This window comes from Colossoma macropomum, unplaced genomic scaffold, assembly GCF_904425465.1.
Source record: "Colossoma macropomum unplaced genomic scaffold, Colossoma_macropomum, whole genome shotgun sequence".
Classification (NCBI taxonomy): Eukaryota; Metazoa; Chordata; class Actinopteri; order Characiformes; family Serrasalmidae; genus Colossoma; species Colossoma macropomum.
In genome coordinates, this window is record NW_023494806.1 from 32,728,505 (window position 1) to 32,745,776 (window position 17,272).

The following is a 17,272-nucleotide window of genomic DNA, read 5'->3' on the forward strand; positions in this document are numbered from 1 at the left end:
TGTGGTTTTTATTTTAGTGAATGGAAGAATAGACAAATAGAAATTTTCCAACATCACTTAAAAAAATTAATTTGTAACAAGTGGCCTGTGATGGATCCTCTCACACACACATATTGCTGCTGTTGGAACAAAACCTCATATCTCCAGAATGGTAACTTTACAGGAGAAGGAAAAAAGCTACTTTACTTTTAATGTAAGTCAATGGAACCGGAATTTTTTCCAAGTCATTTTGGGCCATTTCGTTTGGTCCATGTATCATGAAATTTACAAACAATGTAAAGGGCAACAGACATTTTCAAATCATGTCAAAAACTGAAAAAACGGTTCCTGGTATGGTGAGTGAGCTAATATGTTTTAGCTGAGATCTCTTTCACTAATTTTCATTTCTAAACATTTTGACTTGACAGATCATTTTAATTTCTTCGCACATTTACAGTAACACAAAAAATGTTTCATTATTTGCTATAAAAAATGCAAACTGTTTACAGCAGGTGGTTCTTTGTGGCGTTTCACTGATGCCTGTTCATTTCAGAGGCCTTGCAATGTTGTCACAGGAACCTGACTGAGCAACTTTTCATATAAACAAGTGACTGAAGACTTTCTAGTGAGAACTAGAGCAGAACCGCCCGGAGGCTAATGGATTAGCATGACCCAAGAGTTGTTCAGTTCCCATCACTTCTCCCTACTTTGCTGGTATCTCCTTAAGGCAGCCCTGTCAGTGTTACTGACCTCTTTCTGTCCAATGAGTTTGAGTTGCTTGAACACATCCACTCTTCAGAACTTTATTGCTAATTGCTAATGTTAATGTTTTTGCTATGAAATCCTTGACTGTAGTGTACAACTGATTTTAGGCCTTTTGAGGAGCAGAAATAGTGAGCTAATTGCTCATTTCTGTTGTTGTGAATGGGAACCTCACTTCACAGACACTGTATGTAGATTGAGAGGAATTCGAGGCACGTGTAAACTGGTTTGACCAGACTTTCTGTGCGAGTTTCACCTTACAAGCTATAATTAGTTTCAGGAAGGGAACATGGACTCCACTCACTCTGGATGTGTAATCATCACCATAGCTCACATTTTTTGTTGATTCATGACAACTTCAGAAAAACTAGTTTTAAAATGATTGTATTTATGTGTTTAAAGTATAGAAAGGGAAGAAAAAGATGAAGTTTTTGTCAGCAATTCACTTTTTTGATGGTCTACGCTGAACAAATTAGCTAACAGGCGCTAAGCAATATGAACCTAGAACTCATTCACAAGGACAGCAAATTAGCAATGGTTTATTTAAAATGTTTAAATAAATAGATTTTGAACGTTTAGGGACAATCTTCCCTGTTTCATCCACGAGCTGATCTGTTTAGATACGAAAACAACTAAGAAACAAGTTTAAGAAACAGCTTTAACTGCTATTACAGAGTTCAGTCAGAAATGCTAATTTTGCTAACAGTGAATAAAACCAAATAGCCTCTCATTTCTGTTAATGATATCATGCTAATTAGTGATTACTATGAACAATGCTAATGTCGCTAACAGTGACTGAACCTAGTAGCTAATTAGCGGTTAGCTTCTGTCCACTGTTAGCCACATTAGTGTATTTAGCATGTTTGCTGTTCTGTCTAGAATCCAGTTTACATGGAGTTTTACGCAGATGTGCTTAGACTGAGAGCCCAATGAAAACATGAAAAATGATATTCCACTCATTCCAACAACTTTTTATTTGCTTAATTTTGTTTATTTAAAGTATTTATAATATTGTTTCATTAGAATGATTCACACACCCAACTGAATCAAAGTTTTCATATTATCTGTGCAATGTTTACGTCCGTGTTATTGGTTGAAGACAAAAATTCGAATAATCTTTCACATCATTATAAAATCAAAACAGTTTCACAAATAGGGTTTATGTGTTGGTTATATAACTTTGTTTACTATCCAAAACAATAGTCCACCAACATTTATCCACTGCGTGTTTATGTGTTTTATATATATTTTATAAGTAATCTTGTTGATTTTTGTTAGACGTATACAATCATATACATATACAAACATCAAAAAATTCTTTGGGTTATATTTTTCCTTAAAACGCCCCCGGAGCACATTTAAAAAACGGTTTAGGTCAAAAGCTTATCACAAAACTGTTGTAAACAATGTCTCAGGCATCAGGCAATGTGTTTGTAGCCATTTTATAACTTTAATTTTTAGAGGCATCAAATGCATCAGACGTCTGGTTCCTATCAGCGCCACTGTGAACAATACTGACTCAGCATGTTTGACTGACACATTTCGCATCTGTTCTCTCTGAATGACTTTGTTTACATCTCAGACATTAAATAACGCAGAAACTTTAAAATCAGATTTCCCCTTTAAAGTGGGCGGGGCGCTGGAATAAGCCACGCCCCAGTTTCGACTGACTCACTGATGGTCGTTTCCCTGATTTATCAGCACTGCGTCATCAATTAAATTTAAGCCTTTAACTCTTAACATTTACCTGTTATTCTTTAGCACTGCTGTGGTTTAACGTATAGGTCGATCACTCTTTATTGACACAACAAAAAATGAAAGCTATTTTATATGGAATATATATTACTTCACTTTTCTTTATTTACAGTGAGACGACAGTAACAATATCCACAAACGAAAAGTCATATTTACAAAATGAATGAATAAAAAAGTACAGACAAATAAAATCAAATTAATTTGTGACTGTTGTACTGAATAAATGAACAATAATAGGTAGTAAAAATGGGTTTAAAAAACTGTATTTCTCGTTTATTGACTGTTGCACTGTTAACATTTTAGTATAAAATTACTGAGGAACATGGATGCGAATCTAGCACATGCGTTTTAAATCATTTTAAGTGAGTTTTTTTGACCCTGTAATCTGTCAAAATTTTGTTTTACAAAAATTCAGCCATAATTTCAGACGCGCTGAAGCGACACCCAGTGGCGAGAGCAGCGAATTACAGGCACGAACTAATTCTTCATTATTATTATTATTATTATTATTATTATCCGAAGACGATGTAGCGTACAGTCACACACGGCAATAACATGCAGCAAGAGGTATAAAACACTATAAATATAAAACAGTATGACGTAGACAGCTTATAAACAAATATTCATAACAGGTCACGCTTAGAAATACATATAATACAATATATTAAAATGACTGATTTTTTTGCACATTTCATATTTGATAACGACTATAGATACCACGGTTATCTAATTCTTCAGTAAAAAGCAAAAGTAAAGGGAGGATGGGTGATGATGATGCTGAGGGCGTTTCCTACCTGAGAGAGAGAGAGAGTGAGAGAGAGAGAGAGAGAGCTTGTTTTCCACACAGTTGTGTTTGTGGTGAGGACGGAGAGGCAGCAGGTGAGTTGTTATGCAGTCTTACAGTCATATTTATACTATTATTAGGTAAATTATTTTATTAACGCTTATTAATTTAGATAGATAGATGATAGAGTAAGAGAGAGAGAGAGAGTGTGTTCATTTTACTCTAGCTGGATAAATGAACGCGCTGTGGGGATTTTTCGTATAATATTAATATATATTTCCGTAATATTTTACTATTTTTAAGTCGTGTAAACCGAGTTTCTTCTTCATTTCGACTCTTTTTCCACTCGAGTGTCGTCTGTGCTGCTCTTCATCCGTTTGACTGACATTTGACGACTTTACAGGAACGTTGGTTTAAAATGTCCACTGACCGTTTCCTTCAAACGACAGGAACGTTAACATTATTAACCCGTTTAAGGTTAACTTTTGTGTGTTTTTAGTCGTTTATTACGTTTTTTTCTTTTCTTATTTAACCTTAAACATTCGCAGCGATGTTGGCTTTTTATTCCAATTTCCCGTTCCACCTTAAATAGTGCTGAAGTTAATGTAAGTACTGCACCATTTAAGGTGGACCGGGAAATTCGAACACGAAGAGGAGCTCAGTAGCTGTTGCAACACTTGTGCTGTGCTAATTTAAAGGGGAATACCACCGATCTTTCAAAATTTCTCCATAATTCAGTGGCTCATACTATAAACAGTCATTCAGAGTGGTTTGATGTGAAATAATTTGACATGAATTTTGTAGAGAAAATTACGAATTTGGATGTCTTTACAGTGGTGGTGATGGGAACCAGGGGACACAATGTCTACAACACAAATATAGCCTTTTTTACTATCTAAAACCACCAGTGAACCTACATGAGTCTTCTGAGTTTTTATATGTAATGTTGATGATGTTAAATATTCATAAATCTGAAAATAATACGTTTTCTCTGGGGACTACTTTGCCTTAGAACACCCTTCATGTAGTCCTCCACCACAAACAGATTAAAATAAAGAGGTGGACGTCTGGTTCCTATCAGCACCACTGTGAACAGTTCTGACTATGTAAGTTTCTCTAGAATGGAGCGTTTCACACCAAACCACTCTGAATGACTTTGTTGACTTGATAATCATTTAATCATGCAGAAATTTAAAAAATTGGTGGAGTTCCCCTTTCATTTCTGTGTAGCCACCTAGTCCTAGGCTAACTTCTTCTTCACCTCTTCACTGACTTTGAATGTGTTCGTCATTTTTCTGTTTTTCTGACTTATAGGCAGTAATAGTGAGATTAATTATACATTAACCTGCTCACCTTCATGCTTTCATCTCACTCCACAGGACAGCTTTTCATTGCTTTATATAAACTTTCGGGACAAGGACAAACCCAAGGGTCCATCATGCCTTCAGAAAAACACAGCAGCAGTAAGAGGACGTAAGTACTTTTTATGCTTTATCGCTCAGGATAGCCCTAAAAATGGTTTTAAACACAGGTAGGCTTGCATGCGTGAGTGATTACTACAGCCACTTACTTATTTAGACTTAAGCTATATTTTTCTGAAATTCGGCTCCTGAGAAGCCGCCCTCAGGTGAATATTGTCTCACACAAATCTTTTACGTCTCAGTCAAGTGTCGCTGAATACAATTAGCATCAGAAAAGTGTGAGATTTCATCATTTTCTCGTCTACATCTCACAATTCCTTCAACAGTCCCTCAGTGCAGAAGCTTTTCTCTTTTGTTTTCAGAGCTTCTTTCAATGAAATGCTGACATTAAAGGGCCAGTGTCATGGAAAACCACATACATACATACATACATACATACATCATCTAAACCGCTTATCCTTCTGGGTCGCGGTGGAGTGCTGGAGCCTATCCCAGCTGTCATTGGGCAGAAGGCAGGATACACCCTGGACAGGTCGCCAGTCCATCGCAGGGCAGGGAAAACCACATTTCTTGCTTAAATAAAACAGTTTTATGTTGTTTGCTTGAGTTTCAAAATGAACCGTTCACTGCACACCATACAGTGTATATATGTGAACATATATGGTCCATTTTGAATTCATCGTATTTTGTGGATGTCATAGATCCACGGATTCAGCCTACAGCAGTTTAACCCCGCCCATTCACGCTGAGCATTTCAGCCCGTACTGCTTTGTGAATGAAGAGCAGTGCAGGGCAGCCGTTCGGCCCTGTTGTATTTACATGTATGTCCTAAAGGCACAGAAACAAAACCAGCCTGGTTTGAATTCAGTTTTTGTGATATCATTGCATTTGAGCACGCAGTGCTTTGTGAATGTGGCACAGTACTGGGCAGCCAATCAGAATAGAGCTCATTCACATATATCAGTCTTAAAGGGACAGTAAAAAATAGCCTGTTTAATCATAAGGGATAAAGAGGTCAAATGAAAGTGAATTTATGAGGGCGTCAAGCTTTTAACAATAGAAAAACCCTCTTTGGTACTATATAGAACCCTTTTCAGAAAGGTTCTATATTACATCTATGGCACATTCTTCATCAATCTAGAGAACCCTTTCACGATGCAAAGAACCGTTTAATCATGCAGAGGGTTCTTTAAGTGTTCATGGTTCTATATAGAACCATTTTCATTACTAAAGAATCTTTGAAGAACCATCTTTTTTGAGTGTGTAATGAACTTGGCGCTTAAATACTTTTTGACCTGCTGCTCTCTTACACTCTCAAAAATTATGGTGCTTCCAGGGTTCTTTAGTAAAGAAAATGGTTCTGTGTAGAACCATCAGCACTCAAAGAACCCTTTGCGTGATTAAAGTGTTCTTTGCATAATGAAAGAGTTCTTCAGATTGATGGAGAACGTGCTGTAGGTGGTTATATATAGGACCTTTTTGAAAAGGGTTCTTCTGTTGTTAGTGTCAAGCTTTTTGCAATAGAACCATCTGTAGCACATTTATGCACATTTTCCATCAATCTGAAGAACGCTTTCATGATGCAGAGAACCTATAATTGAGCAAAAGGTTCTTTGAGTGTTCTTGGTTCTATATAGAACCATTTTCTTTACTAAAGAATCTTTGAAGAACCATCTTTTTTGAGTGTGTGTAATGAACCTGACGCTTAAGTAGTTTTTGACCTGCTGCTCTCTTAAACTCTAAAGATGATGGTGCTTCCAGGCTTCTTTAGTAAAGAACATGGTTCTATGTAGATGGAGAATGTGCTGTAGATGATCCTATATAGAACCTATTTGAAAATGGTTCTATGTAGCACCAGAAAGGGTTCTTCTGTTGTACCAGTGTCAAGCTTGTAACGACAGAATTGTCTATAGCACATTCATGCACATTCTTTGCATCATGAACCCTTTCATGATGCAAAGAATCAAGCGTGGTTCATAGTTCTAGATAGAACCATTTTCTTAACTAAAGAACCCTTGAAGCACCTTTTTTACGTCTTTTGAAGTCTTTTTTAGACTAATTAAGACTGTAAATGTCCTTCTTTTCTTCTAGCCACCACCGGTCCTCCCGCCACACCTTCTCGGTCCCCTACCCGGACGAGCACATGCTGCACTACTACCGCTGGACGTCGCCTCCGGGCGTGATGAAGATCATGTGCATCATCATCATCATCATGTGTGTGGCGTTGTTCGTTTGCGTGGCGTCCACTCTAGCATGGGACTACGACATGGAAGCCATGGGCATGGGTGGGCTGGGGATGGGCATGGGCTACGGCTATGGAGGCGGTGCCTATGGAGGCGGTGCGGGGGGCTCGTATGGCAGTGGGGTTGGAGGCTATGGTGGCAGCTACGGGGGATACGGAGGGGGCTACTACATGGATCCTTTGACCGGTAAGGGCTTCATCATCGGCATCGCGGCTGTCACCTTCATAGCCGTGCTGGTCATTTTCATCCTGGTGGTGTCGAGGCAGAACGCGGCCCGTTCACACAAGTTCTACCTGGCCAGCATCATCATCTGTGCCATCCTGGCCGTGCTCATGCTCATCGCTAGCGTGGTCTACCTGGTGGCTGTCAACCCCACGGCCCAGTCCTCCGGCTCCATGATGTACAACATGATCTGGCAGCTCTGCGCCCAGTACCAGAACCAACCCCAGGCGTCCGGCATCTTCATCAACCAGTACATGTACCACTACTGTGTGGTGGAACCTCAGGAGGTGAGCGAGCGTTCTTTGAAGCTGGGGCCTGACCAGTATAGAGTAATGGATAGCATATGCTCAAAATGTAAACAGACTCCAATAGCTTTGAACAGTGCTTTACTGACTGTTTCAATTGCCCTTTCTTCGCATTGTTAGTTCATATTAAGCGCAATCTCTCGTATCATTGAAAAAAGCAATTTTTTCGTTTTCCTGTAATTTTTCTATCAGAATTTAAAGACGACCTCTGACTTTTCATGATCTTGCACCATGATCTTGCCCCTCCCCTCCCACCTCCACTTATCATGTAGAGACCCTCCTTCAGACGATGTTTCACTCGCGAATGCGATATGGAAGGAAAATGTGCTTTGATTTCCGATTCATGTTTGAACTCATATTGCAACGCTTATAATTTTTGTTCACATTATTTTTTTTATGCTGTAATATGTTAACCTGATGCCAACTGATAAATTGGTCGAGCACTAGTGTAAAGCACCAATTTTGGGAAATGTACCTTTTATATTTTGACCTTGCTGCCTGTAGTCAGAGCAAAGTCTTCATTGGAATGTCCACTCAGTGGTCATCTTGGCAACACAGCCCTGTCAGACGTGCCCAGACATACAAAACTCCTATCGTATTGAAATGTATCATAAAGCAATCATAAGGAGCCGTCCTCAGCGTTTTCCATTTAGTCTTTCTGTTGACTATGTGTTTTTAGGCTTTAGACCCACTTGTAAGAGTCTCATAACTCCCTCTTTTCTTCTAGGCCATTGCCATCGTTTTGGGGTTCCTGTTGGCGGTGGCGCTGATCATTCTGTTGGTGTTTTCCGTGAAGACCCGCCAGGAGATGAGACGCTACGGCAGACACCGCGTGTACTGGGAGGAGCCTAAACTTTTCAATGACACTTTTTCTCATGGTGTGGAAAAATGGGTGAGTCGGCCAGCCATCTTTACTGGCCAGTGGTTTTAAATATGACCGGGAGGGAGGGGTGGGGGTGGCGGGACTGTTCCAAAGAGTGCAGGGAGATTGAGAAAGAAAAACTGGTTTCATGTCCATTTTCTGGGTGTGTCCAGCAGCCCCCGAGGCAGTTTAATTGGTATTCCACTTTGGAGTGGTTCTGCGCAACCAAATAAGATTAGAAAGTAATAAAATAAGGTTATTGAAACAAGATTGCTTGTTTAATTATTAAATAATAGTAAACCAGGGAAGGTTTCTCCAGCCTCCATCTTCTAAATGTGAATCACGAGTATCTACATTGTTCTAAATATCTATTTAAAGTCGAGAAGACCTCAGGGAGAAAATATTCCTTGATCTGGTATCAGCTGGTTGGACAAAAGCTCTTGCTGGTTGCTTGGTTTAGTAAACGTTGTGGTAGTTTCGTCCTGCTATCTGTGGATAGTATCTGCTGAAGAACTGGAGGAACCAGTTTCTTCTTGGTTTAAAGGTTCCGGCAGATTGTTTACCATATAGAGAGAAAGAGATGGCTGGTTGGCTGTAGCAGCAGCTCTGGTACCTCATATGACCTACATGAATAAGAAATAAATATTTTCCCACTTTTGAAGGCTGCTTTGATCAAATAGCATGCGCCTAGTTTCTCAAAAGCATTGACTTCAGTCTTTAAGTGACATTTTTTCATACAGTGTTTCCTCTACACTGTGATAGATGTGGGAACCCAAAGGCTGTTTAGTAAATAAATGAAAGCTAGGTCACTTTGTACTCGAAAGCCAGAGATAATTATGGATAAACTAACTCTCTACAGGTGACTAACGTGTCTGGGGAGCCAGAGGCTTTGGTGAACGACTACAATGACCAGGTCGGTGCATCACGGAGCTATCTCGACCAAAGCCCAGATTTTCAGAAACCAATCTATCTTCCCGGGTAAGTTTTTCCCCTCAATAGTGGAGCATCATTTTGTGATGAATGGACCAATAGGAATGGTTGATATGGTTATGCTGACAAGCTCACTGCTGACATTATGTTCCCATTCAAAGAGACACATATTTCTGAGGTTAGATATAAGATACTCTACTTGCAGAAAAACAGGAGTTTTCAAAACTTTTAAAAGTTCAAAAAACAATTAAAAGCTACAGAGAAAATGGGACTCCTAACAACCACCTGAAACACCTGGTAGACACTGAAACTGTCCCCTTCAGATAAGTAACACTTAAAGCTTTCATCTTTGAGAGAGAGGAGAATATCAAGCTGCTTCAGATCTGAAAACATCCACAGGTGTTTCTGTCCATCCTTCCACTGTGAGAAGACAACTCAGCGCTATGGGTCTGAAAGGATGTGTAGCTGTCAAGAAGAACCTCACTGAGAAAAGGAAATAGACACAAAAGATCAAACAAAGAAGCTGCTGATGTTCTTAGAACAATGGACTGACCACCACAGAGTCCAGACCTCAACATCACTGAATGTGTTTGGGATTACTTGGAAGTACAACCAACTTAGAGACTGAACTTTGGAGGTGTGGAAAAATATTCCTGCTGATTTCTATGAAAAACTGAAAGTGAGTCACCTGAAAAGAATGGAAGCTGTGATAAAGATAAAGTTAGTGTGTGGAGACACACTAAATACTGGAAAACGTATTATATTTATGTGCTGTTTATTTGTTGAGGCTGCCATTGACATGAAGAGCAGCGCTGTGAATGTATGAGTATGCACGCATGTCTGGCTCCAAAGATTTGCTAAAGGTGACTGTGGCTAGTGGAACAAAAAAAGAAGAATTTTGAGAATGTTTGCTTTGTGGCACCTTTGGAGGACTTTCCTTTGTTCCTCGCTGGAACTCGAATAGCCTGTTCTGCGAGGAGATGTTGCTCGGCTGTTCCTAGAATCTGATGTTTCAAATGTCAAATAACAATTCACATCAGCAAACTTTCCTCACCCTGACTTATTTGGAGTGAAACTGTTTTGATCAAGCCACATAAAACCTGATTAGTAATGCAGATTTTACCATTTTGTTTGACGATGAGATCTTCTCATGTGTCATATCTTATCATTGTCATATCATAAGCTATGAATAAAAGATAGAGACTCATTTTGAACAAATATTACTTAAAAAAATCTGCAACCAAAACTAAAGCTTTAAATCTAAAACTAAAGGAGTGTGTTTGCTATAAGGAACTGTATGTAATGGTAGGCATGGAATGTTGCACAGCGACAAGGAAGGAAAGCTTACAAAATGCAGGATATTATTTATTTTAGTATCATCACATTTATATATATTTTTATTTTCTGTTCCTCCAGCCGTATAACAATGACTAATGTTCATCTAGAGTAATAATGAGTCACAAGAGCACATAAATATTATTTGTTGTGCCTTTAAAACTGAGGACTCTGTTTTGGTGCAATTTCCTTTTGTTTCCTTGTTCTCCGTTCCTGGCCTCTTTTGTTTCTGTTCTGCTTTGGTTGTTTGCAGTTTTGGATGTTGTAGTTTCTCAGTTTGTAACATCTTCTCTGTTCATAGCGGCTCCGACCTGACCAGCGTGCTGAGCGTAACGAAGAGTAAACTGAGAGACTACGATACAGGAGTGGAATCAGCTGATGATCTGGACGAAACTGACTATGACGAGTGAGGAGCTTTGATATTACAGGGGTTAAAAACGTACACAGGCACAGTTAGGTGACAGTTCAGATCCCCTCATCGCAAATGATCAGCATAGACATGTTTACTTTATCTATCTATCTATCTATCTATCTACCTACCTACCTACCTACCTGTCTGTCTGTCTGTCTGTCTGTCTACTTGTCTGTCTACTTGTCTGTCTGACTATCTGTGGATCTATGACTATTTAACTAAGGCACATGGTGTTTTGTAGGATTCTCACAGGTGCTCACCTTTACCTGTGGAATCAAAGTCAGAGCGATGCAGGTACCCACACTGCCGTGAAGAAAATTAAACAGCACACTTGTATTTTGTTGTGGGAAGGAAACACTGTTCTTCGGATCAGATAGGGACACAGTTTGTTTAAAGATGCAGAAGCATCATACATGATTTGAAATTTGTGAATGGTGATTCCAAACGTTTGCACTACTGTGTGTATTGAAAAGCATTATCTGTATGTTCTTATGTGTGAGCATTATTTTAGACGCAAAAACTGTTGCTGATACATCATTACTGTTCCTACCCACTTCGTGTATCGGTCAGCCAAAGCGGCATTAAGATCTTCTCCTAGTAATATTTTTACATTATTGTATGTTTGACTCTCTCTCTCTCTCTCTCTCTCTCTCTGTCTTACAGTGAGTTCCCTCCCATCGCTAACGATGTTGTGAGGCAGGAATATAAGCGGCATTTTGACAGGGACCACATGGAGTACAAGCGGCTGCAGGCTGAACTGGACGACATCAACATTGGCCTTGCTGAGGTGGACCGAGAGCTGGACCGGCTGCAGGAGGGAAGCCCACAGTTCTTGGTGAGGGACCTCACTGTATCCAAACTACAGATTGAATGACAGCCACCAAGAACACAATGAAAACAGTTGCAATATGAATAATATTCCTTTTAATATCTGTTAAATTTGTTTATTAATGGAAAATTACATTTTGTCCGTAACAGGATGCCATGGAGCAGTATAACAGACTGAAGAACCTGAAGAGGGTAATGAACACCTTCTCTTTTGTGAATATTGACACTGAATGTCAAAATTCTAACCGTTTAAAAGGACTTGCCAGCCTAAAACTAGCTGTTTGATATGTTGTCATCTTACATAATATTCTGTAGTGTAGCATCGCCTCCCTCAGCCTCATCACTTTTGCAGAATTCAGTCTTTTTTGTGTTTTTGTCCATCAGTGTTCACTCACTATGATACCCAGCTTGCATCACATAAAATGTCATACAGCCATTTGGAATACAGATATATGATGTTCAGCTTACAATTCAAATAGCCGGCTCTCAGTTATGTGCCTCATAGCAGTTGTTCCTCCCACCTTCGAGATGCATCATCAAAAGGGGGTTTTCCTAATCTTTACTCCTGGAAATCTCCCTTTAGAGACTACTTGCACCACAGCTATGGGATGTGAGTAGGCATGTTCACTATAGATGAAGCAATGGTTATATATTTGATATTGGCCAAAGTGTCCCTTTAAGCTAATGCAAAAGTCTGGCTTATTCCACCATTTGATCTGCTCTTTTTGTTTAATAACAATTTCTCAGTGCTGTTGCTGCATCTGTTTTGTAATGTAAAGAATGTCATCTAAGAAAACACAAATATATTTTACACTACAGTCTTTTATTGTTGTGCACGAATCACTTTCAAAGTGTGAATGTGTGTGCACGCTCGCTATCTATCGCAGTGCATCCAACAATAAAGACAGCATAGAGCTTCTTGTACACAGTGATAGGAAACACGCTAGATCACAGAAAGCTCAACACGCTGATCCATTTATTGACCATGTATGGACATGCACAAAAAAAACATACAAAAAATTAAGTTTTAGTTGATTTTTTGGGAGGCTTTGGGAGCATCAGCTTAGCTCTGAAATTAGCCCAGCTGTCTAAAACAGCCACTAGTTTGGATGACGTTTCATGACAAACAGCAGAAACCAGAACACAAATTTACAGAAAAGACAGCAGAATGATGGACGTACAATGCTCAAATTAGCGTCATTTGAATTTTCTGTTCCATCTTAAATGGTGTAGCAGTCGAGCACCAGGGTGTAACATCTACACCATTTAAGGTGTAACAGAAAATTCATATATGAAGCTGGCGAATAAAAGAGAAAAGAGAATCAGGTCTTTTTTCCTCGTAAGGCTCAAGTCTTTGTTGATTTTGTTGAGTCACAAGTCATCAAATTCGTGGCTTGAATCTCAAATCATGTGAGTCGAGGCCACATCTCTGGCAGCTTGCAACAGGGGCATAGCTGTGGGGGCTGTATCAGCAGTCACTAGGCCACATTTCTCCAAATGCCAATCCCAAAGTCCTCCAGCAGCAATGAAAATATTATCACATGTAAGGTCGTCGTGGCCAAAGTAACAGAAAATTATTGATGACTATGATACGACATTTACAGCTAGTGCTGTAAAAGGGTTAATTAGCCTTAACTGCTATGATGTGCTGTTCATTGTTGTAGTAAGTAATGTTAGCCAGTTAAATGTGCGTTTAATATTCAAAAATATTTTTTTCTCTCTGATTATTTTAGTAATTTTATATGAATATAATGAAGCTATGGCTGTAATGATGTTGGCTAGTTGGTGTTGGAGTAGTTGTTCATGTTTGTATCATTTCAAATCGCTAGAGCATCAACTTTGATTTAACAAGGTTTAGGTGGGCCAATTTAAGTTAAAACTGCCTCAAAATATTGAAGTGCTGTTTTTTTTTTCTGGAGGTTTTCGAGTTTAATTCATAGAAAACAATCACACTTAAATTGCACGCACAATATTGGTCTGAAAAATAGATACTTTTCCTAAAACTTCCAGCTCTATCATCCTATTGCAGTGCTCCTCTATAAAGTTGTTGCTGTCCACGTTGTCCAAATCAACTGCCCTTTACATTCCGTGAAAATTTCATGGACCTATAGAAATGCTGACCATTCTGCCAAATCTCTAAACATGCTAGAACACCAAGTTAGAAGTTAGAACATTTTTGTTACTGTAAGTTCCAGGACGTTTCAGTGAAAACATTTAACTCTTTCTTTTATTTATCTTTACTTTCCACAATTCAGTGCACCCCATTCACATTCTGTTTGTTGCAGCATAATATGACTGTGAAGTCTAACCACTGTGGAAAATGGTTGCGATCATCTCTAATCATTACGATTAGACGATTATCCAACAATCGTGACAGGCCTAACCATCGCATTAAATGTTCTAGTTCTGGATTGTGAGAAAGAGTAAAATCAGTCTGTAATCGTATCCACTTTCATTTTTGTTGTTAATAACTCTTATCTCATTATCTCTCTCCTCTATAGTCAGCAGAATACCAAATGAAGAAGAAGAGATGCAAACAGCTGAAAGCTAAGCTGTCCCACATCAAGCGGAGGGTCAGCGATTATGACCGCAGACCGTGAGAAGCTCCGTCTTGTCATTTTCTCGCCCAGCCTGCTCCACACTCCTGCTCGTTTGGACGTCACCTTCTCTGTTGATTTCAACACGTTGCCTTTGAGCCGCTACGAACCTGATACAAAGTGCTTTTTTTTAATCTGTTTTTATTTTCTTTTTTGTATTAGACTCTTAACGTAACTTTTATTCTCTTCTTTTTTGAATAGTTCTTATTCCTTATTCCAGGTACAGTAGCCGTTTTTTGGTGTACAGCTTCAGCCACAGTTGGGGTCAATGTTTGGCTCACAGTTGGCTAAAAAGCGTCATTTGTTTTGAAGTTGACTGTACACAACAGAATTGCACTGCTGTTTTTTTAGAACATGTATGCCTCCTCTGTGTTGACATGGCTGAAGTTACAACACTCCTGCACTCCCACACCCATATTTCCATATTTATTGAGCAGCACAAAAGGGAAAAACCTCTGATCTGTGAACAGCCCTCACTTCTTTTCACATAACTGTGTTCTTTAGAATATAAAACAGACCAAAACTGATCTGAGATCAGCACACTGACTCTGAGAAGTATAAATATGGGCTCACTTTCGAGCCAGGATCAGTAGCACTCACTGTTACAAGGCGGCTGTAGCTTTAGAAACAGAGTATTGTTAGTCATTGTAGTGAATTTAGATTGAAATATTAAAAAACAGATCATGAGAGAACTAGAAAAAAACATGGACAAATACATACTTCAAGAAATAAGTTGGGCGAGGAAAAGTGATTGCAGTTTTCCCCATTACCCAAAATGTACACAGTCAGCCAAGACGCATTTGGGGTCTAAAGGAGCCACAATGCTAATGTAGCTAAGAAGAAATGGAAGCTAATGTCTCACCACTTAGCATAATTAGCATAGTTAGCATAACGTAAACTGGATGCCTAAACCTCACTCCAAGTTGTTCTCCTTGTTCTGCTCTCCAACGCAAGCCCTCGTCTTTTCTCCTCTTGGGAATCCACGGCGCCATCTTAAGGGCTGTTCTATTACTTTATTAGTTCAAATGTTCATTAAAAAAGTTCATTATTTCCTTTTCAAACCCAAAAATTGGCTTACAAAGATGACAAGCAGGAACTCAGGGACTTTTCAGACTTGCTTCCCACCTCAAAGCGTTTACTGTTTGAGATAAAAAAAAATGGACGCTCACAGTAAACTAGCCCTCATTTGGCTGCTGTGGGTGTATTAAAAGCTCTTAAACAGTCTTTGAAAGAGTGGTTTGGTCAATGCTTCATTTATTTAAAAAGCGGACGTAGGCTGTGGCGATTTATTTGTTAATATAGCACCAAAAGTGCACAGTTTGGTAAAAATCCTGTACAGAATGACCTTATAATTGTCCAAGTAGGCCTCAGTGTTTAGCAGTACACAATTAGCATATCAGGCACAAGCATCACCTCAAAAGGCCTAAAAAGCTAAAAACAATGCGCTATTCCTTCTTGTTCTGTCTGCTCTGCCATGTTGAAACAACGTCATGGAACTGCAGCTTAGGGATGTCAGAGCATTTTGTGGGGAAATTCCAACTTTCAGAGTGGGAATTACGAACTGGAGGGATCTTCAAATGGATTTTTTCCTTCTCAATTGGTCATGAGTATTGGCCAAACGCATAACTTTACATTTTCTGTGTTCACACAAAGTTTAAAGTAGCCAGCTACTCCATTTGTTATCATTTACTGCTAATACAACTTCTTTACTCTGCTAGCTTGCTAGTTAGCAAGCTAAAGGCTACACAGCTAGCAACAATAAAAAATAGAGGTTTCTACATCAAAGCGTTTGGCCAGACAAAGAAACTATCAACCAAATTTAAATGCCATAGAAAAGCTTTTGCACTACAGAGTTAGCATGGCTAGCTGATTCTCAGACTGAAGCTAACCTAGCTGAGGGCGTTCCTCACAGTCATCTCCTCACTGTCCACTCCTCCCTTTATACTGTGAGCGGCCACTTCTGTAACATAGCGAGGCCAAGTTGGCGAGAACTTGTTAAAAATACGGTCTCAGACTTGATTTTGCTGTTTCTGAGATACTGTCTACCAAAAGTGGACAAAAGTACAGCGTGCAGATAAAAACAACCATCGCAGTCATCTTGAGTTCTGAATTTTTGTGTGAATTAACTTTTTCACTGGACTTATTTCTTTAAGTGGTCACTAATCTTACCCAGACTTTAACCTAAGAAATCGCAGCACTTTAGAACTGTGACCGGTACACCGGCAAACTCTTCGGATCACAAACCATCTGGAAAAAGTAATTGTGAAGTTTGTTTTGGGGGTCTGAGAGTGAAATAAGTAAATGAACATGTAAAGATTTTAATTTAGTTTCTTTTTATTATTATTATTTTTATTTTATAACTTTGTACATTTGTGATTTCTGTTGTTTAGCAGTAACTTGTCAGATTATTAAGCTATTACCTTTTCCTACAACACGGTTCTGTCGTATCTGAATGATCGTGATTTCGTGTCATTCATTTTAGCTCAAGCTTGTGACGTTCCAGGTTTGTCTTGTGCCTCTTTTTGTGTCTCATAATCCAACATGTACAGAGCCCCTAAAGTGACATCGTGATTAGGCGCGGCCACGAATTAACATGTTGAGGCCACGAATTAATACTTTTCATCGTTCAGATGCAGATGATGGACCCTCACATAGGATTTAGCCATATCCTGATCGAAGTGAAACTCTGTACGAAGTGTATTGTGTTCTCTTTTTTGTGTGTATGTTCGAGGTCTTTTGTATTTTTACTGTCTTTAATAAAGGAGACGAAAGTGTGACGCGATGCAATCAAATAAATAAACGGATCAAAAATCGGAACGATATTTCTGCCGTGTCTG

At 39.1% G+C, this 17,272-nt stretch overlaps 1 protein-coding gene across 1 annotated transcript; it reads left to right on the forward strand.

Moving 5' to 3' along the window:
* The first annotated feature begins 3,242 nt into the window (after positions 1-3,242).
* oclnb (occludin b) lies at positions 3,243-17,252 on the forward strand. The gene is made up of 9 exons (XM_036598655.1): positions 3,243-3,375; positions 4,660-4,753; positions 6,793-7,453; positions 8,199-8,363; positions 9,193-9,311; positions 10,900-11,004; positions 11,674-11,845; positions 11,989-12,030; positions 14,340-17,252. Exons 1-9 carry the CDS (start codon positions 3,258-3,260, stop codon positions 14,436-14,438), a joined length of 1,575 nt encoding a protein of 524 aa, XP_036454548.1. The 5' UTR covers positions 3,243-3,257; the 3' UTR covers positions 14,439-17,252.
* Positions 17,253-17,272: the final 20 nt, after the last annotated feature.

Coding starts and splice junctions, on each gene's coding strand:
- oclnb (XM_036598655.1), top strand. CDS start 3,258: ATGGGTGATGATGATGCTGAGGGCGTTTCCTACCTGAGAGAGAGAGAG. Junction 8,364..9,192: donor CTCATGGTGTGGAAAAATGG/GTGAGTCGGCCA, acceptor AACTCTCTACAG/GTGACTAACGTGTCTGGGGA. Junction 9,312..10,899: donor AAACCAATCTATCTTCCCGG/GTAAGTTTTTCC, acceptor CTCTGTTCATAG/CGGCTCCGACCTGACCAGCG.